A 24,002-nucleotide genomic window follows, 5' to 3' on the forward strand; every position below is an offset into this window, starting at 1 on the left:
AAAACTCCACAAATTTTAGGTCTGTAAATTATACAGCTAAGGAGTTCATGCTCCTTGAATTCCTACTTTGGCATCAGTTGTCTCAATATAGGATAGTTATTTCTTCTTCTTCTTTTTTTTTTTTTTTTGCGGTACGTGGGCCTCTCACTGTTGTGGCCTCTCTCATTGCGGAGCACAGGCTCCGGATGCGCAGGCTCAGCGGCCATGGCTCACGGGCCTAGCCACTCCACGGCATGTGGGATCTTCCCAGACCGGGGCATGAACCCGTGTCCCCTGCATGGGTAGGCGGACTCTCAACCACTGTGCCACCAGGGAAGCCCTATTTCTTTTCTGATAACATTGTTGAGTTCTACTGGTAAATGTGGATTTTATAAGGATAAAGAATTATAAGAAGTTACAAATTTTATATTCTCTTTTTCAAATAACCCCTAGGCATATCATATTTCTCTCACTGTTAATTTCCTAATAAAGTCAAAATAAATTTTTAATCATCTTTTAGGAGTCAGGTGGTAGAAGTGAAGCCTCAAATGCCGTTTCCTCAGGCGCTACACCCGCAGCACCTGGTGATGAGAATGACACTATGGACATATCAGAAGTATCAACAGAATCAGGTTTTTCTGCCAGCCACTCATCTCCTTCCAACGGTTCTGAAGGGGCTGCAAATGCTGACTTTGCCAGTACCATCTGTAAGTGTATTTAATATAATCTCCAAATGCTGCAGTCTGTTCACATATTAAATACAGTGTTTGACCACTAGTTCATTACCAGAAAAGAATCAAATCATTCTGATACTCAGTTGACATAAATTCAGATGGATGTATATATATTTTTAAATCTACTCTTCACTTAGTCTTTATGGCACCTAAATTTGAACTACAATTGAGAAATTGGGTCCCTCATCTGGATTTTACTTGCAATCTAATCACAGTAACTTGAAGTATATTCATATTCAGAAATGTATTCTGACCATCTTGATTTGTGTTAACTGATGGTTATGGATTTATAGAAATTATAGCTCCAATAAAAAAATAAAATACAGTAAAGGAAAAGTAATTTTTCTAAGCTATGTCTCATTTGTGGAAACAGTCAAGCGCATATGGTGTAAGTTCTCTCAATATCTTCTCTTCACAGTATATGCTGGATTAGTGGAAGTACCTGAGAAATCATCTAAGCAACCCTCTGAAGTCAATGTTAACCCTCTCTATGTCTCTCCTGAATGTAAAAAACCACTAATCCACATGTATGAAAAGGAATTCACTTCTGAGATCTGCTGTGGTTCTTTGTGGGGTGAGTTTGGTTTCTTAAAACTGAGTTGTTATATTTTAAAGAATATATTTTTATCTATATAGCAAACTTGTGAAAAATCATAGATGTAAACATGTGTTTGCTATTGAAAAACCATTTCCAAGTATATACATATATACACATACATATACACACACAGTAGTTAACTTGCTTATTTATTTATTTGCTGATTTATTTTACTCAATGCAGTTTGCTGTTTGAATTACTTCCTACCCTTTTTATTCTGTTTTTCTTTACTGCCCTAATTAACTTGGCTAAAATATAAAATTGGACTAGGTTATGATTATTTGAAAATTCAAGCTTAGTATTTTTAATTTGGTCAGAATGCAACATATAATACCTAATGAGATATTACAAGAAATTTCTTCAGGTTCTTGTTTTTAAAATATCTTGAGGATTTGTAGAGAAAGTTCCTTGTGTAATATCTTAACTTTGATAGACTTTTTCAACCCTTTGTTCCAGAAGAATTATAACCACATTGGTAATGCTGAGACAATATTTTACCTCAAGCGGGTCTGAATCATAAATGAAACAGAATAAATGAATGCAAGGAAGGGACAAATCCAAAATAAATGCCAACCTCCTACCTTCAGTTTCATAGACTTTGCTTAATGTATGATTGAACAGGAGACAGAATTTTAAATTAAAAATGGAACAGTGTAGCAAACATTATAGTTATGTGGACTAAACAATTTGGAAAAAAAATAAGCCATCCTCAAAGTTCTACTAATATAATGTATTGGATAACAAGAAAGCAAAGTTTACTTCATTATCATTCCAGTCAGACAACTACCCAGAGATGAACTTAATGTCTAGTAACTCATTTTTATCATTTGTGGTTTTATATTTTGAAAAATAAAAGGTTATAATATGTGTCAGTGTGGTAGACTGAGATCCCCAAAATGGCTGCTGCCAGTGTCTCAGTCCTCAGGGGTTCCCAGCTGCCTCATGCCTCTCCAGGGGGATTCTCTAAGAACAACAAGTGGTTCTAACCCAGGCATCTGCCCTGCATCATGCCACTTGGAGCATGTGAGATTTTGTGCATGCTCTGTAAGAATGAAATTTCCTTTTCCTATAGCCCTCCAGCTCTCCTGAACATAAGCCCCACTTGATTTTCAAATCAGATGTTCTAGGAACTCATCTTCCCAGTGCCAGACCCCCAGGCTGGGGAAGCCAATGTGAGTTTCAGACCCCTTGCTCCTTGAGGGGAACCTCTGTGGTTATGATATCCCTTTTGTTTATGAGTCATTGACCCCAGGGTGTGGGTCTTTACTAAACCACATCTCTGCCACTCCTTTCCATCTTGTTGTGGCTCCTTCTTTATGTCTTTAGTTGTGGAAAATCTTTTCTGCTAGTCTTCAGGTCATTCTGATACACAGTTGCTCTGTAAGTGGTTGTAATTTTTGTATGCCCATGGAAAGAGGTGTGTTCAGGGTCTTTCTACTCCACCATCTTGATCCTGACCCCCATTTGAAGTATATTCTAACTTTACTTCAATCTGCTATTTTAGTCTTCTCATTCAGTCTATAAGCAGTGCTTCTATTAGAATGAATAAAGCCAGCATACAAATAACAGAGTGTAGGAGTGTAAATACATGAAAGTAGAAACTAATTTTATAGGCATTTAGCAATATATGTTTTTTTAAATATATGTGTGAACACAGAATGACTCAATTTAAAAACAATTTACATGCAATTATTCTAAAAGCATTAAAACCGTGTTACAGTTAGCAATGAGATATCAACTGAATTGAAGACTTGATATATACTAGGCATCTTTTATATTTAATGGTAACTTTCAAAAAGGTTGATTGATTTTTATAAAGTTTGGGACACTACAGAAAGGTGCTGAGATATACATAAAGTTCTATTTGTGTGATGGCAAACAGGACACCAGCCAGTAGAATATTGCTAGAGGGTATTATCTTCAATATTTTAATAAAAATAAATTTGTTCTGTTGGCAGAGAGTTCATTTTTACACAGAATGAAGTTAACATTAGCCTAAGATGATAAACATCACCTTTACATAGATCAGCACACTGGAGTAGCAAAAATACTAGTATAAATTCAATTATAAAAATGTAATCTGAGCTAATATAGCACTTTTCTTTTCATATACGAACAGGAGTGAATTTGCTGTTGGGAACTCGATCAAATCTGTATCTGATGGACAGAAGTGGAAAGGCAGACATTACTAAACTTATAAAGCGAAGACCATTCCGTCAAATTCAAGTTGTAGAGCCACTCAATTTGCTGATTACCATCTCTGGTTTGTTTAAGAACTAAAATTAACTGAGTAATTATGCAGATAAATTAGGTTGCAAACTGGGCTAAAGACTTTCTTAGGTGAAAGTATTCATAGGAAAGCACTTTAAATATAAATTTTAATTGGGACACCAGGCTTTCCTACTTGTATTTTCTTACCTATTTACAATTTAAACTTCAGACTCTCCTTTGGTGTCTGGATATTTGATTGTAATGTACCTGTTCTAGGTCAATGACAAGAAAAACCATGCCATTTGCATCCTTTCACATCTTTTCTGAGTAGCCACCTACATCTTCACAACTCACAGCTTCACCCACCCATGCACACACGACCACACTAACCTCCACTATATACCTTTCTTGTGTTAGAAGCAACAAAGAACAAAAAGGACAATAATTGGATAAAAATGAGACTCGTCTCTGCCACAGCTGTATAACAAAGGCCTACAGATAGGACTAGTAACAAGAATGGATCCCCTAAGATCTATCCATTCTTCCCACATAGTAGTTGAACTTCTTAGTTTTGGTCAGTCAGATCCTGAACCTTGAAATATGAGAGACCAAGTATATGGATGTTAATAATTATTGTGATTACTAAACAGTACTTGGTATCAGGAAAGCCCTAACATTAATTCTGAGTTTAGGCAAAAAAATGACTGTTGAAAGATTAGGAAAAATTTTTTAAATGGTTTGACTGTAGAATAAAATTATGCTAATCACAGTAATTTTATGTGTTTATATACTTCCTGTCTGTACCTAATAACGATATTGCACATTAATTAATGATTATGTATAGTCCTAAATATGATTCATTTTGCTTTAAGTTTTGGTTAGAGAAATCCTCTACAGATATAATAAAGTGTCATGATTTTTTGGTCATTCATTTATAATTGCTTGAGGCACACAGAAGCAACATTTAGTTTTTGAAAACATCTGGGTGGCTTATAGACTGCACATCTGGATAACAGATTTCTTTACTTTTTATCCAGCTTTCTCTAACCCAAATGTTCTCTTTTTAATTCTTAAGTTTCTCTTAAATGTGGATTATTTTTTGCATCAAATAGTAGTGAGGACGTCAGTATAGAAAGATATCTAATAGTTTGGATTTCAATTTTATTTTACCATTTGAGACTAGAATGGCAATAGATATAGATGCTTGATTTCTAACACTACTCAAAAATGTTGTGTAAAAATATATTTAAGATTAATTACATAAATGAGAAACTTATTGTTGGGCCCAGAAATCTTACAGTTGTAAACCCTAAAAATGAATGTAAAGTCACTATATATGAAAAGAAATGTGTAATTTTAATGGCTTGTTTTTCTGAAGGAATTGTAGGAATTTGATGGGACTTACAGTTAGAAAATTAACATTAAAGATAGATTGGGCCGAGAAAAAATAATGAAACTGTTCAGTTATTTCGTAAGTATACTGGAATGAAAGAGTACAAAGACCCATCTCACTGGCCCAGAATGCCTAACAATCAATACATAAGAAACCCTTCTCATATATACACACTACCAGAGATAGCTTCTGGGTCTCTGAATCCCAGAAAGGTCATGACTTAGATAAGAAGCTAAGGTACAAATGAATGGATGGTGATTCTGTTGCCTGCAAACTGGCAGTCTTAACCTGTCCCAAAGAAGTATTTTACATTTGCTTCTACATAGGTAGCTGGTAGACACTTCAGCTATCTCTTGGAAGTGAGAGACTGAGAGACTTTGCTATCACATTTCCAAACTCTAAAGGGAAGACTCTGATGCAGCATAGATTTTTAAAAGTGATTTTTTTATGTTAATGAAAACATTTGGTTAAAAAGACAAAAATGCTTTTACCTTTTTTGTTCTTCTAATATATAAAAACATAGACTGAATTGAAACATTGTATCTTTTCTTATCTATCAGGCCATAAGAACAGACTTCGGGTATATCATTTGACCTGGCTGAGAAACAAGATTTTGAATGATGATCCAGAAAGTAAAAGAAGACAAGAGGAAATGCTCAAGACAGAGGAAGCCTGCAAAGCTATTGATAAGTTGACAGGTTGTGAACACTTCAGTGTCCGTAAGTCTCATTTCATGTTTACTATAGCTATATAAATTTTGCTTCCCTTCATTTGGTGAAGAACATTATTGTGAAAGGCAAAGTAGAGAAAGAAAAGAATTTGCAACTTTAAATACAAAAATGAGTGAATTTCACTGACACACCTTTCAGGTCTTTTATGTCACAATCTTGGCTGTTATTGAGAAAATATAGATTGACTGAAATAGCTATCGGAGTTAAGTTTGGTCCACTTTCTCACCTTTCTTCCCTTCCCAGTCACTCTAATTAGTTCATATGAACTGATATTTCTTCCTGTTTCTATCTAACTTCAATTATATAAGTGGCATTGATGGATCTTCAATAACCTACAAGGAGATTTATATGACTATCTTTTCTTGGAACAGCAATAAAATAGGATCACATAATAATTCCTTTTTTCAAAATCAGAAAATCCCTCTTAATACTGACCAGGAAACTTTACCATGAGTCAAAACGAAAATTCATCAATTGTCTGCTGGCTCTCATTCCCACTGTTGATATTCATGAATATAATTGCTAAATATTTCCTGTCTGATTACTGTGTTTTCATATCCCCTGTCTCTTCACAACTATCCACTGTGAAATGGAGTAACAAATCCAAGGTCTTAGAGTCCTGCTCTAATCTGTCAACAACTTGGAAGTAATGTTATCCAATTCTTTCTGTTTCTGAAACAAATCCCCTCTACTCTCAGCCTTTGTTTTCTTCTTTCCTCTTTACTAATTGCCTGTGAGGCAGAACTAGTGGCATAGGTAAGAGATAGCTGGAATCACATAATATGAGTTGTGGCAGTATATTTCTACACTGACTGACCATTTTTGTTCTGCATAGAAAGAGCCTTTCCAAGGATAGGTTTCCATATGTGTGTACATATGTACACAAACAACAATAAAGGTAGGAATGAGCACTCAGACAACTTAGGCATCAAATAAATATACTACTTTCTTCTAGTTTTATGTATCACTAATTTCCTCCAAATCATATTATGTAAATGTGGTAGCCAGAGGTGAAAGATATTCCTAGATGTTAACTCAAAAGTTTATATAGCAGAACTGCCTCTTACTAACTTACCGAGTTTTTAGTTGAATAAGAGAGAGTTTACAAAGATAGTCATCTTTCAGATCTATGCTTTTGGTAAACAGATGGACTAGTTTAGTCCAGTTTTCCTGGCTGACCGCATTCCAACCCATCCCAGCTCTCATAACAGCAATAACATTTGTCCTACTGACAGGTGGAACAGTAGCACCTTTACATAGGAAGAAAACAACATAACCATACTTGCATGGTATTTTCATAGCCTTCCAGGGTCAACAAAATAATGGACCGACATCAGTTACTGTCGTATATTTAAATTATTGGAACTATTTTCTTAACAAAGAATTTCTTTGCTTCTTGGGGGTTTATTATTCATGCTTCTTTGACCTACTTCTGAACAGTTTAAAAAAAAAAGAAAGCAAAGCTAGACTCAGAGAGACAGAGATACAGAATGAGAAAGAGAGAAGGAGAGAGGAAGGGAGGGGAGAGGTGAGAGAGAATTCGTATATATTAGTCTCAGATGAAGTCTGGCTAGCGAATACAGAAGCAGTGTCTCTGCCAAAGAAGCGGGGTTTTAGCGCAAATATAAATCTAGAAGTAGGACAAAATATTTCATGAGAGCCAGAAGGTCTAGCCAAGAGCAAGCATATACTCTTTATATATTTTCTCTTTTTTAATAAAAAAAGCTCTATTGAAATGTTACATATCATAAAATACACCCCATTAAAGTGTACAATTAAAGGGTTTAGGGTATGTTTATAGAGTTGTGTAACCATCACCATGATCTAATTTTCATCATTCCAAAAAGAAACCTCATGGCCATTAGCAGACACTCCATATTTTATTCCTCTTACCTTATTCCACTCATAGTCCTAAGTAGCTACTGATCTACTTTCTTTGCTGTGGATTTGTCTTTTTTCCACGATTTATTTAAATGGAATTATATATGTGGTCTTTTGTGACAAGCTTCTGTCACTTAGCGTAATGTTTTCAAAGTTCATCCATGCTGTAACCTATTCAACATGTATCAGTATTCCTTTTTATTCCTGAATAGTATTGCATTGTATAGATATATCACCTTTTGTTTATCCGGCTTTTTATACATCCATTGTTTTATATGTTTGCACTTTTTCCACTTTTCGGCTATTAGGAATAATTCTGCTATGAACATTTTCATACATGTCTTTGTACATTGGAGTGAATATTTTCTTTTCTCTTAGTACTGCCAGAATATTTTTAAAAGTGACTGACAGAACTGTTTTACATTGCCATAAGTATGAAAGCTCCATTTTTCTCTTCATTCTTACCAACACCTGTAAATGTCAGTCTTTTGATCCTAGCCATCCAAGTGGGTGTAACGTGGCATCACATTATAGTTTTGATTTGCACTTCCCTGATGAATAATGTTGTTGAGCATCTTTTCAAGTGTTTATTGACCATTTGTATATCTTCCTTGGCTTATTTATCTTTTTGTTGTTGAGTTGTATGTATTCTTTATATATTCTGGACATTAGACCTTTATCAGATATATGATTTGCAGATATTTATTCCCGTTCCATACTTTGTCTTTTCACTTTCTTGATAGTGTCCTTTGATACATAGAAGTATTAATTTTAATGAAACCCAATTTATCTGTTTCTTTCTTTTGTCACTTATGCTTTTGGTGTCAAATGTAAGAATCTATTGCCATGAAGGTTTATTCCTATATTTACTTCTAAGAGTTTCATAGTTTTAGCTCTTACATTTAGGGCTTTGATCCATTTCAAGTTAATTTTTGTATATAGATTGAGGTAGGAGGTCCAATTCTTTTTTTGTACTTGGATATTCAGTTGTTGCAGTACCATTTGATGAAGAGATTATTCTTTCCCTATTGAATAGTCCTGGCACCACTGATCATACATGTATGGCTTTATTTGTACACTTTCAATTCTACTCCATTGATCTATATGCCTGTCCTTAGGTCAGTACTACACTGTTTTGATTACTGTAGCTTGTAGTAAGTTTAGAAATCGGGAACTGTGAGTCCTCCAACTTTGTTTTTCATTTTCAAGATTGTTTTGGCTACTTGGAGCCTCTTCCAATTCCAAGTGAATTTTAATCAGCATTTCCATTTATGCATAGGGGGCCATTGGGACTTTAATAGAGATTGCAATGAACCTGTAGATCACTTTGGATAGTACTGACCTCTTAACAATGTTAAGTCTACCCGTCCATGAACAGAGGAAGTATTTCCATTTATTTAGGTCTTCTTTAGTTTCTTTCAACAATGTTCTGTAGTTTTCAGTGTACAATTTAGAGTGTTCTTAAAGGCTAATGCATACACTCCATAAAACTATACAGTATTTTTGTCACCTTGTTTTGGGCATCAAATTGTAACCAAATAACTTTTCTAAAATAAGTGATCTATGGTCTTACATTGTTATTATGACATTTTCAACAACAAACACAAATATTTGAGTGTTCTTGTTAACTCTGTAGCATCGTTACTTCTTTGTATTTTATCATTGTAGTGCAACATGAAGAAACAACATATATTGCAATTGCTTTGAAATCATCAATTCACCTGTATGCATGGGCACCAAAGTCCTTTGATGAAAGCACTGCCATTAAAGTGAGTGGTCTCCTTTTCCTTTGGTTTTTCTTTTGAGAAATTGTAAACAGAACAGTATTTGGAATAGAGTAGCAGAAATATATACCATTCTTCTACAATTAATGTAACTTAAATATACCATGTCAATAATTATCATTTAACCCTTTTTTAGATAATTCACAGGCACCACACCAAGGGAGAGTGTGAGGGAAATCCCTGACCCCTCCCCTTAAAGGACCTCCCCACCAGCTCCTCACTCCCAATTCCTGTAGTCAACATGAAGACCTTCTCTTCTAAAGCCACAAACATAAGCTTTGGGTGCCACCCCAATGACTTGAAGCTGAGAAATTCCCTGTTCTCTCTTAGTGGGGGGTGGAGAGCAGAGGGAAGGTAAGGAAAGGTGTGACAATGGTAAAGGGGGAAACCTCTACCATTGTAGAGGAATAGTAGAGGAATGAACCTGGAAGAAGAATGAAGGAGGAGAAAGCCTTTGCTTTAATTACCAGGGCTACAGTAGATGGGGGTGGGGAGGAAAGGATGGCTCTATATTCCTTCCAAGCTGGATCTCTAAACACATTTTTCTCTAGAACTATTACAAGGAATGGTGGTTAGGCTTATTTGGATTATGAGTACTGTTTCCACCCTTATTATGGTTTAATTGAACTTCTATGGATCAGCCTCTTAAGGTAACCATTTAGTGTCCCAAACAATTAAGTTGCTGATGATTTTTAATCACATCTCATAAACTGGGGACTATTTTTATCTTCATTATCTTTTTATAATGCTCTAGAATTCAACATAAATAAGATTATTTTGTATTTATTCTATAGTAATAAGGACTGATTAGTGAGCTGGCAATATTACATAGAGTCCAGTAGCTCCTAATCTGGGATATACATAAGAATCATCTGGAGCATTTGTTAAAAGTTTAGATCTCAGACCCAACTCCAGGCCAAATTAGTAGGTCTGAAGTGGAGCCTGGGAATCTATATTTTTAGCAAACAACCCAGGAGATTTTGAACTGGTTGGTCCCTGGACAAGTTTTTACAAAGCACTGATAGGGATACATCATGATAGACCCCAACAACGTATTCATGAAATACTATTGTATCTTAGGTCAGGATCTGATTACATGGTATATTTTATAGGCCAAAACATCACATGTATACAATAAAGATGGGTTAATATTTATGACTGCTCCTCAATGTCTATTTGCACAATAAATATGTTCTTTTATAAATAGCACAGACTACTATATAGATAGTCTGGGTCTGTCCTGACACAAATCACATCCCTGATCTGATCTCCCTAAATTGGGCCTTGGGTCAGCTGTCAGTATTTGGATATGGGTTTGTTCTTGGGTGTCTGCTGATTGGTCAGAGCTGCCTGGTATGGAGCTGGAAAGCAAAGAAGGTAAGTACCAACAGTCTGTGTAGCCTGATACAGAGTCCCTGGTCCAAGTCCTCACTCCAGTTCTTGAATCCCACCTCATGACTACAGTGTGGTGAAAACTGTGATGCCCAGTCCTCTACTGTGACCTGAACTTGGCAATGAATCCTGTTTGGCTTTTTGTTTCCTTGGACTAGGAACCATAAGAGCCTAGAGTACATCCAGTCTATGTTAGGTTAACATGTCTGGCCTTTCTCATTCCCTACCAAGTGTGCATTGATCAATCAGCAGACTCCGAAGGAGACTACATGTCCTATGAAGCCTATATACGAATACTGGCAAAAATACAGGCAGCTGATCCAGCAAACCGGTTTAAGAGACCAGATGAGCTCCTTCATTTGCTGAAGCTCAAGGCAAGGAATTTAAAGACAGCAAACAGAGTACAGGGCCATACATGGCTCTTATGATTTTTGGAGATTTGGCCTTCGAAGGAAAACTCAATATTTAGAACCTGAATATAATCATTCTTATTGTAATAACAGACCTAAAAAAAGTTATAATACATAGGTCTCTAAATATATTATGTAATTTTAAAAGTCATTCTGGGTTTTATAAACCTGTTAAACAAAAGGGCAGGGGAATTTTCGCCTTAGACAGAGTGTCATTTTTGGCCTTTTGGCCATATTTGGTTTTATATCTACAGGTGTTTCCAACACTTGGTCATAAGCCAGTGACAGTTGACCTGGCTATTGGTTCTGAAAAAAGACTAAAGATTTTCTTCAGCTCAGCAGATGGATATCACATCATTGATGCAGAATCTGAGGTTATGTCTGATGTGACCCTGCCAAATAACGTAAGATCCCTAGAAATTACGGTATAACACAATTTGAGTATTTCCAACTGTCAAAACTCTTAAAGGTTTAAAAATATGAGTATCAATATCTATATTAGAACTGAGACGTAAAAGGTAAGTATAAAGTGCCAGAAAGTAGTAATGGATAAACAAAAATCGCTGATGGTTTCTTAGTCCAGACAGCTAAGTCTGTTCCACAGATAGATTTTGTCTGCAACAGTGATTTTTGTTTGTTTTTAAGTAAATATCGTTTACATTTAAAATCTGGATTTCTATTGAAAAACCAATGATCTGACAATATCAGGCCAACATTACTATCTGGCCATAATCAACTGGAACCAATTTGTGCCCGCCCACTTTTACATGGAACATATGCTATACATTCTCTATCCATCCACCATTATGTATTTATAATAACTGGCCCTTGAAGCCATATGAGTTTGCAACCCTTGCTTTAGTCTTCTGCACCTCATAATGCATTAACAGATTTTTTTAAATTACACCAATATTGCAGCATTATTATGTGTATGCCCTTTCTTTATCCAGATTGTAGTACTTTAACTGCAATATATAGCAAATTATCATAAAGTATTCTCTTACAGTATGTTATACTTAGAATTTCTGATCAAATGATTCAGCATTTTAAAAGCTAATGCACATCAACTCTTAACTCAATTAATTATAAATATGAAAATATGGCACAGCATCTAAAATATAGATAGTTGTAAAAATACTAAACACATCATTTGTCTAAAGAGCTTGAACATAACATAATACCCCTCACACACGTACCATACATAATATAATTCTCCTATATCTCAAATTTGATGGTAGAAATGACATTTGTCCTACTGAAAATTATATTAAAAAGGAAGGGCTGAACCAACAAATCTTTGCTTCACCCTTTTTGAATTCCCCATTTTGTCAATCACTAAAGTTTTAGCAGTTTAGCATTATACAAAATTCCAGGAGAAAACTTTTATGTACTGCTAAGCCACTGTAGTAATGTGATATTTTGCACAGCTTTCAGAATTATCTATATATCTCTGACAGATTACATGGAGCAATTGTCAGATCATTAATGGAGAATTTTTTTAAAGTTTTGGTCATATTTAACAATCTAATTAGCTGATCATCCTGTTGTCACCTATGACTATATAGAAATCACTGTTTATAAGGTATAAAATACTGAACCAAGCCCAGCCAAAGCCATTTAAATGAGTTCAGGTTAATTTTAGTATAAATATTATAGTACTTTTCACTTGGAGTGTCTTCCATCACTTCCTGCATCTTATTTTTTATGTCATGTCAGATAGCCTTTATTTTGAAGGTAGTGCATTATTGAACACCACAGTATTGGTCCAAGTTTATACTTATTTGAAAAGTCATTTAGGAAGATTGAATTCTGTGTTGCACTTGACTACTAAGAAAGAATAATTATTTTCTTTTGAAACGATCAGTTAATTATTATGGAAACAAGAATGAGAGAAGATGAGGTTTATAAAAAATCATTTTCTGGCCTAATTAGGATACCTTAAGTGTATTAAAAAATAGAATTTTTAGCTAAATGCCCTAGAGTCTTGACCCATTAAAAGAGAAAGGACTCTAATATAAGGGAGGAGAGTGTCTTCTGAAACAGAATGTACTAAAAATAATACTTTTCCAAAAGTGCTAGATTACAAAAGCTGTAAAGCTACAGAATATCTGGTTACTTCAGGAATCATCTGAGAAGCAAGAGAATTACCTTTGAGGCTTTCTGGATTTACAGCAGTCCAGATCTATTCTAAACAAATTTTTTGAGACAATCTTTTTTTCTTGAATTTCTTTTTCTCTCTTCCTTCATCTCTTTTCTGATTCAACTGCTCATGAGAGTGCCCAGGGAACGCATTAAAATTGCTTTTCGCCTCTGGATCCCCATTTTAGTTTTAAGAATTGTTGTTGCTGAGACTGAGACATGGCCTCAAGCACTTGGCCTGAGTACGCTGGGTTTGGCAAGTATAGTTTCTGACATTTTTTCCTTTAACTTGCTAAATTCGAAAAATGATAGAGGAATTAATTGTTTGGTTTTTAGGGAAATATGATTAATGTGACAATATCTGTAGTTTAGGCAAGTTTTGTCACATTGTTTTATGCATCATGAAATTTAGAAATTCTTAGATATTTCTTAGTATTTCATCTTCTGTCACCTAATACATCTCTGAATTGAAGATATTTTAAGATTATATAAATTAGATAAGAAATTCTATATTTTTGTGAAGGGAGGATACATTTCAAGCAGTGAAGGATATTATAAGGCTGCCCCTTGTAAATATTTAAACCCAAGCTATTTTAAAGTTAATTTTCTATTTCTGATTTGAATGAATTGGTTGATAAGCAGTGATTTTGTGATTCCTTACTAAAGTATTCATTAGTGTGCTGAAATGAATCTGAAATCAAACAAGTAATGTTTCTTCTATCATTATACATAATAGTTTGTGAAATTTCAACGAATTTCTCTGTGTTGGAAGTATATCTCTGCTTTTTACAAAGTTTCCTCCTAAATATAAAGGAGAATATTAAACAGTGACAGATTTATGACATAGGGAAGGCTCTTTTCAAGTGTTGGATAGCATGCTGTTTAGCACTGAAATAGAAATTTCTCTCCTCCCTGCATTTTGTACCCCTTTTTGGTCTTTATTGCTCAACCAAGCTGCTTCAATGAAAGTAGTAGTGATAAAATGTTGGACATGTAAATCCTTATGAAACATAATTCCAGCCCCTGGAAATCATTATACCACAGAATATCATCATTTTACCTGATTCCTTGGGAATTGGCATGATGCTCACCTTCAATGCTGAAGCCCTTTCCATGGAAGCGAATGAACAACTCTTCAAGAAGATCCTTGAAGTGTGGAAAGACATACCATCTTCAGTAGGTATGTATAAAATTTTTCTTCTTCAGACGATCCCAGAAAAGCTTCTATTTCCTGAAGTATCACTTTTTCTCAAGGCATATAGTGTTAATTTGGGATATGGCATACTTATTCCCTTGTAAGGTAATGTGTATGTTTGTCTTATTCTTAATGAATTCACAAGGCTACCACAAAGAGACTGATTTTGGCTGTCTTAGTTGTTCATTTTCAAAAATCATGTAATTAAAATAGGAAAGTAATTCTTTTCCACAATAATCTGTAATTTTATTTTAAATCCCTTTGCTTGCAGCTTTTACACAGATGTTGAAGCTATTTCATTCCATCACACTGATTTTTGAGGTTTACCTTTATCTTAGGAGACTGCCAAATAGTCATAAGAGAAGAGCAAAATACTTCCATTTTATACAGTCAATAGTGTTCTGTTCAGCAAGTAATATTTCTGTGAAGAATCAAATACAAACTGAATATGTGACATATTGGTTGTCACTAAGATTTCATCAAACTTCATTTACAAAAGAGATAAATATGACTGATTGGAATGCCTATTAGGTACTACCCAGATGGCAACATAAAGAAAACTGCCTTTTCATCTTCATTAGACCAGGACATATTTTTTTCTTCCTGACCATCACAGGACTGCTGATCTGGGCAATCTGAATAACTTGAAACTCGTATTTCTCTGAGTCTTGGTGACTACAGAGGGGATTCTAGATAGGGAACAGAATAATGCATATGAACAGTAAAAATATTAGGGAGAGAGTAGAATGATTTGCTTGAAGATAAATATTCCTGGAAGGAAGATAAGGTTAATGAAGCAAATAATGGAGAAGGGAGAAGGAGAGGGAGAGGGAGAAGGACAAGGAGAGGGTGAGGGAGTGAGGGAGGGGGGAGAGAGGGAGAGAGAGAGAGAGAGAAGGAAGGAAGGGAAGGAAGGGAGGGAGGGAGGGAAGGAGGACAAGAGAGACAGAGAGAAAATAGTTTATCAATAAAGAAACCAGGAGCTTCTGAAATCTCTATAAAATGGCTAAATGTGATCCACATGTGGCTTTAAAGACCAGTTTGAAAGAACTTCTCTTTAATGGACATTTTTTCCATTATGGGATGATGGCACTTTGCACTGCATCTGCAGAATCCTTTCCTTTTGCATACATAGTGTTAAGGATTATCCTGAAAACCTCCTCCAATTTCTTCAAAAGGTAAGAACTCACAGAGGGTTTAAAACCATTTTGTGACAAGACATAAACGTTTACAATATAATTGACAGATCTGTGGCAAAAAAAAAAAAACCTGAAATAATGAATCTTGTTCTAACCTTTACAGTGGTTGTGATCAATATATTAATCAGAAATTGGAATAAGGAAATTCAGTTCAAATGGGAAACAGAACCCCTATATTTATGCCATATTTATGCCACATGTAGACAATGATAGGACTCAAAGAAGTCTTAAAAAGTCATCTGGTACAGTTCTTGTCCTTCGGCAGGACAACTTCTGACCTAAAAGAAAGAGCTATTTTAAGTCACTAAAATTGAAAAGCATCCCTCTATGTGTAAAATAAATTATAGCACTATAAAAACATGATATTTTGGTCTGTGTATTAATGGTATTTTGAGAGTATATAAATATTGCATTATAACACTAATATTAAGGAAATCAATTACTCTCTTTTTCTGTTTAAAAACAACTGCTTTGATATTTAAAACTAACCTAGATCCAGATTTTCCCAATCTACATTCCTTTAGATATAATGAATGTTTTTACTAATAAGATCTTTGCTTTGGATCTTCAAACAAATATATAGAGACTTAGCAATCACAGCAAGTATCATTAAGCATTCTGAACTAAATCATTGGATTCCACCCCATACACAAGTTAGCTCAGTAGCTAGGTTAAGTGGCTGATTAATGTGTTTTAGAATTAAGGTAGAAATTATGTAATGCCATGTGAACTGTGTACTTGGGCTCAGCAAGTACATTGTGCATTAAGTTTAGAAAATTTTGCTGTATGCAGTTGTTGGAAAAAATACTGCTCCCCATGTCAGAAAATACCTTACAGTGTCAGCTGACTCTATGGCTATTTACATAATTAGGTTTTCTGCTTTAAAGCAATTGTCATAGTCTTTATTGTCACTGAGTAATGTAAAACACGGTCCGATAGTTTAAATCTTAATAAAAATTTCCTGAGCAAGAGAAATGCTTAGCAGTATCAAATTAGCTTTAGTTCTATGTATAACATGGTAATTAATTGAATTACATTAGAGTTGCTAAAGTCATTATTTGAGTGAATCATCTTTTAGCAGTTTTAATTTTGAAAAGTTAGTCAGATTTCAATGTATGTCACTTAAGCACAAGTACAAACCCTTACAGGATGTTGTACCTCAACTAGATTATAAAATAAAGAATCACTGCAGCTAGATTTGACTTTCTACAAACAGGGTAAGATTAACCCTTAGCTTTTTCTGTGGTATTGGAGAATATGAATACAAAAATTAACTGAGATCTAGTTATTCACAATGTTAAATAGTTGGTCACAATGGTGATAGTACATAGCTGGCTTGAACACCACTGTTGAGCAGCATAGTGGCCAAACAACAGTCTTATAAGCAGGAAAGAAGAATGTATTTACCTGAACTGTAATAATGTCCCTCTTAATAATCAAATGTTGACTGTGTTTATAATTTTCTATCACTGACAGAAAGATATTATGTTTTTCTGATTTTTAAATTTTTATTGTAGCTTATGAGTGTTCACAGCGAGCCACAGGATGGGGCCAAAAAGCCATTGAAGTCCGCTCTTTGCAGTCAAGGGTTCTGGAAAGTGAACTGAAGCGCAGGTCAATTAAGAAGCTGAGATTTCTGTGTACCCGAGGTGACAAGGTATAGTTTACATCCCCCAGTTAAAGCAAAAATAAAGCAAGTGATGAAAATTAACTAAGGAAATTTATATCCTTTTCTTTCTGGCTATAAATATATTTCCCAAATTGGCATACTCTTAATAATATAATAAATTAATAAAAATATTTTTGCAATTTGCATTAGAAACATTGATTTGGTAAACCATGAAATTTGATTTCAAAAGAAATCATTTTCAAAAATGTAAAAATTCTAATTGTGTCCAAAGCAAAGCTTAGTCTTTATTTTATTTCTTATAAATTCCATTATTGTCTTTGATGTGTAGTTCTTTTCATGTTCATATTAATATGATATTTTGAAAAAGAATGCTTGAGTAAATCTGCCTTTTATAGTTTTCAATGTAATCCAATAACAGAAGAAGGAAAAAGTTACTTATGTTTGCTGAACACCTAATTATATGGTAGAGTTTGTGCTAAATACTTTAGAAGCTATCATAGTTAATCTTCACAAGTGGACATTATTATGTCCATTTCACAGGAAAGAAAAATAAAATCAAGATTTGGCAATTATTTGTGTAATGTGATCAATTTTAACCAACTCAGATAGTTTAGATGGAAAAATGAATTGCATGACATCATTACAGTCCCGACATGTTATGAGAAATAATAGCGTGAAGAAATAATTCTAATAAGACCAGGAAACATTCACATTTGGAAGAAATTGCAAAGGATTTGAATTAATATCAGAAAAAAACAGGGTAAAGCACTGGGCATCAAGAAAAGGTACTTTTTTTTTTAATATAAAGGGATATAATGGCAAGAACCAGTGATTGAGATCGGATAGATCTAGGATGCAGTCCCAGCTTTGCCACCTAACTACGTGTAAAAAGTTTGACTAGTCCTTCCGAACCTTAGCTTTTTCATCTCAGAAATGGGAATATTAATAACTACTTTGGGAACAATTCTGAAAATTATCAATAATATGTATATAGTAAGCATCTCACAGATTGCCTGGCACATAAAAGTGTTAAATCACGGGTAGCTAGTGTTATTATCATCATCATCATCATTACATCACACACCCTCCTAAGTATATCCATTGTGGATGTTGAAATACTTAGTCCTAACAAGGATACCTCTGTTTGCTATTTATATTATTGTACTGTCCTAATTTTCTTTATGGCACAGACCATAATTACACAACATGTTCCTCTCTAAGCCGATTGGTTTAGCTCATAATCTCAGTCTTTTGATGTCAGTCTTCCACTGAAATAGAAGCTTGCACCAAGTAGAAAATTTCAGTGGCCACTTAAACACCAGCAACAATGTGAACATCTAAATAAGGTAATATTTTCCATATATTAAAAGAAAAAGGAAAGCCAACTTGAATAAAAATAGATTTTAAACAAATAGCAAAGGAGAATTGTTAACCAAACCAATCAAGAAGTTTAGCAGATGAATACCACCTACAAAAATCTAATTTTATTTAAACTATATGAAGTACAATTGTAGAATATGGTAAAAGGTTATTTTTTACTTGTAATTTAGACTCCATACTAATTTAAATTCATATTCTTTAATCTGAGGAAATCCCTTTCTGAAAAACAGTATGACTTAATACTTTATTGGTTGGTGCAGATAAACTGAAGTTATAGTTGTACCTATCAAATATCAGTTTGCAATGTATTAAATATTTACTGATGGTGTCTCTTTCTCTCTTTTTAAAGCTGTTCTTTACCTCTATCCTGCGCAATCGCCACAGCCGGGTTTACTTCATGACCCTTGGAAAACTTGAAGAGCTCCAAAGCAATTATGGTGTTTAAAAGGTTCCAATGATTTATTATAACAATTACAAACATCGTAAATATGCAATTTGCATTTTAAATTTCTGAGATTAAATGAGCATTCAGTTTTACTGGTAGGGAAAAATTAAATCAGATACTTTTAATGTAGCACAGAATAGTTTTAATGAGAAATGTAACTTTATATATAAAATTAACTATAGCAAGCTCTATGTACTCCAATGGTGTACAATATCTTTTGCACAAACCTTGTAACTTTTGTTACTGTGAATTCAAACATTACTCTTTGGACAGTTTGGACAGTATCTATATTCAGATTTTACAACATGGAGTTAAGAAACCTGTAATAAGTTAGATTCCAAACAGCTTTCAAAAGTGTTGGCCCTGAATGAGGGGGTTATTTTTGGAAAAAAATAAAAATAGCAACAAACCATATGCAAATTTGCCAAGTCCTATAAAGAACCAAAGGTTAGATTATGAAATGAAAATAATAAGGACTAAACATAAACCAGACTAAGACTGAACAACCTGCATGCCTGGAGAAAACTACAGTGATAAAGGGGAGAAGGCCACCCATTTCCTCATTGCTCCATAACAGTTAAGCCCACAGATAGAGAACAGTTGTGTTCTTTTCACCCCATGTTAAGCTGGTTTTCTCCTGATAAGAAGAAAGGAAGAAAGCCTCGGATGCTTGATTTTCCTCAGAAACTCCAAAGATGTGCAATAGCTGTTTTTAAAAACCACCGGATAATACACTTGCAAGCCTGAATACAGGACTGAACTCCTATACACATGTACTGTAGAATAAGTTGTATTTTTTAATACTTTAAAGTAGGCGTCAAATTCTATCCCCAAAGACAGATTGGTTGATTTATCAAAATTCTTATCTGGCCAACAGTGTGACCATCAGAAGCATTAAATATTTTCCTGATTCCAGATTAAACTATATAAAAATTTCACTCCAGTTATTAAACAAAAATTACAAAATGTAACAACAAAAACTTTTGGCTGCTAATACTTGTGTTTTTCATGTTTCTATTTCTGTAATATCAGAAATTAATCTAAAAGTGGTAAGTCCACATGTAGGGACTTAATGTAATAGGTTAAAAAAAGATTTTGAAAGAAAATACAACTTTCATCAAATACCTAGGTCTACAAATTTATAGTCGTGAAAAAATCATTCTAGTCCATCACCCCAATAAGTTATAGACGCCATAGCTAGGTGGCGTTTGGTCACCTATGGTAATTGCTACCTGGTGAAAAGCATCATTTCTGCATATCCATCCTCAATACCATGGTTAGTTCTGGAGCAGTAGAGAAGCAACAGAACTACCACAAAGTATACCTCACTATAATTCCTCTAGTTCTGCTTCTAAAATCTGAAGACGGTGCTAGTGGGATAATAATTTTCAAACTACCTGGTTAAATCAAAATACAAAAGCAGACTATGTGTGATTTCATGATAGCACGTTATTTCTTGGCACCTTGGCGCCAGGAATGATGATTTGGATTTTCCTAACAACTTATATCAAGAATGTAGTAGCTCAATAATGAGAATTTAGGAGAACCTGAATCCATGAATTAAAGGTAAATGTGATTCACATTTCTGTTACTGTGACACAATAATGTGATCTTAAAACTGGCTTATCCTTGAGTGTTTACAACTCGAATGACTTTTTAAATGCAGTAGTTTAAAGAGAAAACAAAGTTTTATGTCAAATTATTTCCTTAGAAGTAGTCTTCATTATTATAAATTTGTACACCAAAAAGGCCATGGGGAACTTTGTGCAAGTACCTCATCGCTGAGCAAATGGAGCTTGCTATGTTTGAATTTCAGAAAATTTTCTCATTTAAGTAGCATGTAGAATCAGGTCTTTTAAGAATACATTTTTTCTGCATATTTACTCAGTTAAGGTTCAAAAATAAGTTTTATCTTAAAATCATATTTTTAACACAGTAAGACAGTAAACTATTTTAGGAAGTCAACTCCCGTTGTGCTCTGTGGCTGTTATTCTAATAAATATACACAATAGTGAACTGCATCTACAGAGGTGTCCCAAAGTAAACAAGCAAGAGACATTGCAAATGTGTAATTGAGTGTTAAATGATAAGGTGCTAATAAGGAAAGGAAGCTGGGCACATATTAAGAAAGGAGATTGAGATGTTGGATAGCCAACGTGGGAAGGACTGAAAATATTTAAAGTGGTTTGTAGGTAATGAATATTTCCAATTTAGATGTTAATCCATCTGGAATTTTTACATCCTTTGCCAGCTGAAACAAGAAAGTGAAGGGACAATTAAATTTCACAGTCAGTGCACAGTGACAGAAAAAATTATAACTACACCTCACCTTGTAGCAGCAGTACCTGGAAGCCCTGGCCCACCACAGAAGCATTGAGGGGGATTTCTGAAAAGCCAGATTCCCGAGTCCTGTGAGTTGAAGCATGAAAGTTCTGGCAAGTTGTGAGTAGCATTGGGACGGAGTACAGTGTTATTTTAGTGTACTTTAGTTCTTTCACCAAAGCCCTTGTCCAAAATAGAAGGAATTATTGAAAATGTTCAAAAGCTAGAAAATGATGTATGCAAAGGGCTGACAAGAAAAGTTCAGTGTGATTAGGTCTCTTGAAGTAAGGTAAGAGCCTCAGTGGAAACAGTAAGAAAGGATAATCATTAAGATAGTAAAATAGGCAAAGCAGAAATCACACATGTATACATAGAAGCACACACACGCAAACCATTAGAATGCATAAATTTTAATATTTTCAGTGCTACCAGTTTCTAGATAAATTAATCACTAAGTGTTTTCTGCCAGGACATTTAATTGAGACACTATCGATAAAACTAGGAATAGTGCCACATGAATTCAATGGGATCTTTTAAGTACTCTTCAGTTCTTTCCAAAACTGTGCCTATTTAAATCAATTTATATTCAATCTGTGCTCTAACTTTAAAATTTATTGAAATAATCTTTGAGACTGCTAATTGTTTCATCAGAAAGTCTGCAATGAATCATTGTTCAACCTCTAAAAATAAAATTTTTTAAATGTATTGATTGATGTCATTATTTGAAATACACTCGTCTAATACCTCAGAGTTAAGACTCATTTAAGGAATATTCATTTCTTTCAAGTATATAATAATGCACTGATTGGGAGGTGTTACGGGTTCTGCCTATTGTTCCATTAGGAATTCTAGCCAAGGAGGGGTATATTAACCTGACTAAAATCTTTCTGTGTACAGTGGTGGAATTAGAAAGTAAAATCTTTCTGGGTACAGTGGTGAGATTAGTTCTCCTCTAAATGTGTGGAAGTTTAAACAGACACACAGACTCACAGGTTGTGGGTAAAACCTGAGCAAGTTTTATTGTTGACTTCCTTCCCATCCCATCCCAGTGTCCGTCCTGAAGTCCAGTGGAGAAAAAAGAGGAGAAACTTTATCTAAAGAGTGGAGTAAAGATTTATAGTTTATTAACATTCAAGAAAGGGTTTAGTGCAGAGTGATGGTGGAAAATAGAAGATAAACATGGAAGATTGTCAAGGAAGCCAAGTTCTTCAGTTAGGGTCAGGAGAGGAATAGTACTTCTCTCAGCACGTCACAAAAGCGTTAGCGGACTTGTGCCATGAAGACCCCATTATCTCAGAATATTCTGGAGAGATGTTCATCAGACTTTCCTGTTAGAGCCAATTGGTGTGGTCCTAATTGGTCAAGTATGGCCAGACATTCAGGAGTTGGGTTACCTGGACATGACATGCTTGCTCAGGCTTTTTAGAGGCTAAATTCAAAATATTTCATTATGATCAAATTGACTCATTTGGCTTGATACATAGGACCCACCGACTTCAGCTACTTTTAAGGGACAGTGTTATGAGCCAAGGAACAAAAATATCATCACAGATTGGAATTAGAATGGGCAGGGTGATGCCCCAAGGCTGAAAGATGGCATTATCCTGGGGATCCTTTACCAAAGGATGGGATAGTGTAGGTCATGAGTGGAAATCGCTATCGGTAACTTTATCATTCTCAAAGGGAGCAGTGGGTTTACAGACTCCAACACTGCAAGTCTATTAACAATCTTTTTCCAGTATAATAACACTTTTTTCTTTATAGGTCCTTTAACCCTCACCTAAGGATAGTCAGGTTGAGTGTGCCTGCTCTTTAATAGACAGCTAATGTAATAAAGGCCAACATGTTTCAAAAAACACTGTCAATATTACATTTTATATTGTTTACAACCATGTTAACTGATTAAAGAAGAATAGTTCCTAAGGGAATAAAATTGATTCTATATGGATTTATATTTTCAGCAGCTAGTGCACAGCCTACTTTGTAGAGAAATACAAAATCAGGTTCGGGATTAACTTTTTCTTATAATGTTGCCATCCCATACATCAAAGTGCCTCATTTGGTGCTTATACAGCAAAGACCCAGTAAAAACATGAGTTTAAAGGGAAAACTGAGTCTTTTTTGATTTGATTGTCCTTAGTGCTATTTAATTTACAACAGCCTGAAATGGAAACTCACAAATCCAATTGTTTCATCAGAGTACCGTCTGGGTTCCAGTGACCAAAGGGTAATGACCTATTTGGGGCAACTTCAAATTACTTTACCCTACAAACCTGAAATGTAACAAAGGGTAGGTCAAAATAAAATTAAAATAGTATCTTTTAAAGTTTTGTTTACCTTTAAAAGCAACACATAAGGGACCACTATGCCCCTTTAGTAATTACCCAAGGATCATGAGAAATGACAAAGGTTATTTAATAACATAAAAACAGCACAAAAATGGGCTTCCCTGGTGGCACAGTGGTTGAGAGTCCGCCTGCTGATGCAGGGGACACGGGTTCGTGCCCCAGTCCGGGAGGATCCCACATGCCGCGGAGCGGCTGGGCCCGTGAGCCATGGCCGCTGAGCCTGCGCGTCCG

General features: G+C 34.8%; 1 protein-coding gene across 3 annotated transcripts in view; it reads left to right on the top strand.

Annotated features, from left to right (window-relative positions):
• NRK (Nik related kinase) overlaps positions 1 to 19,101 on the top strand; it is a gene marked incomplete at both ends in the record, with an annotated part of 139,768 nt that extends 120,667 nt beyond the window's left edge. Inside the window, 10 exons of one of the 3 annotated variants that reach the window (XM_082610325.1) lie at positions 500 to 686; positions 1,132 to 1,287; positions 3,431 to 3,574; positions 5,476 to 5,634; positions 9,196 to 9,300; positions 10,935 to 11,077; positions 11,368 to 11,517; positions 14,273 to 14,432; positions 17,164 to 17,303; positions 19,006 to 19,101. In XM_082610325.1, the coding sequence (XP_082466451.1) occupies positions 500 to 686; positions 1,132 to 1,287; positions 3,431 to 3,574; positions 5,476 to 5,634; positions 9,196 to 9,300; positions 10,935 to 11,077; positions 11,368 to 11,517; positions 14,273 to 14,432; positions 17,164 to 17,303; positions 19,006 to 19,101 (1,440 nt within the window). The remainder of the gene's footprint in view (positions 1 to 499; positions 687 to 1,131; positions 1,288 to 3,430; positions 3,575 to 5,475; positions 5,635 to 9,195; positions 9,301 to 10,934; positions 11,078 to 11,367; positions 11,518 to 14,272; positions 14,433 to 17,163; positions 17,304 to 19,005) is intronic. The other 2 variants (XM_082610326.1, XM_082610327.1) reach the window with 2 other exon arrangements.
• Positions 19,102 to 24,002: the final 4,901 nt, after the last annotated feature.

This window comes from Mesoplodon mirus, assembly GCF_964341445.2.
Source record: "Mesoplodon mirus genome assembly, chromosome: X".
Lineage (NCBI taxonomy): Eukaryota > Metazoa > Chordata > Mammalia > Artiodactyla > Ziphiidae > Mesoplodon > Mesoplodon mirus.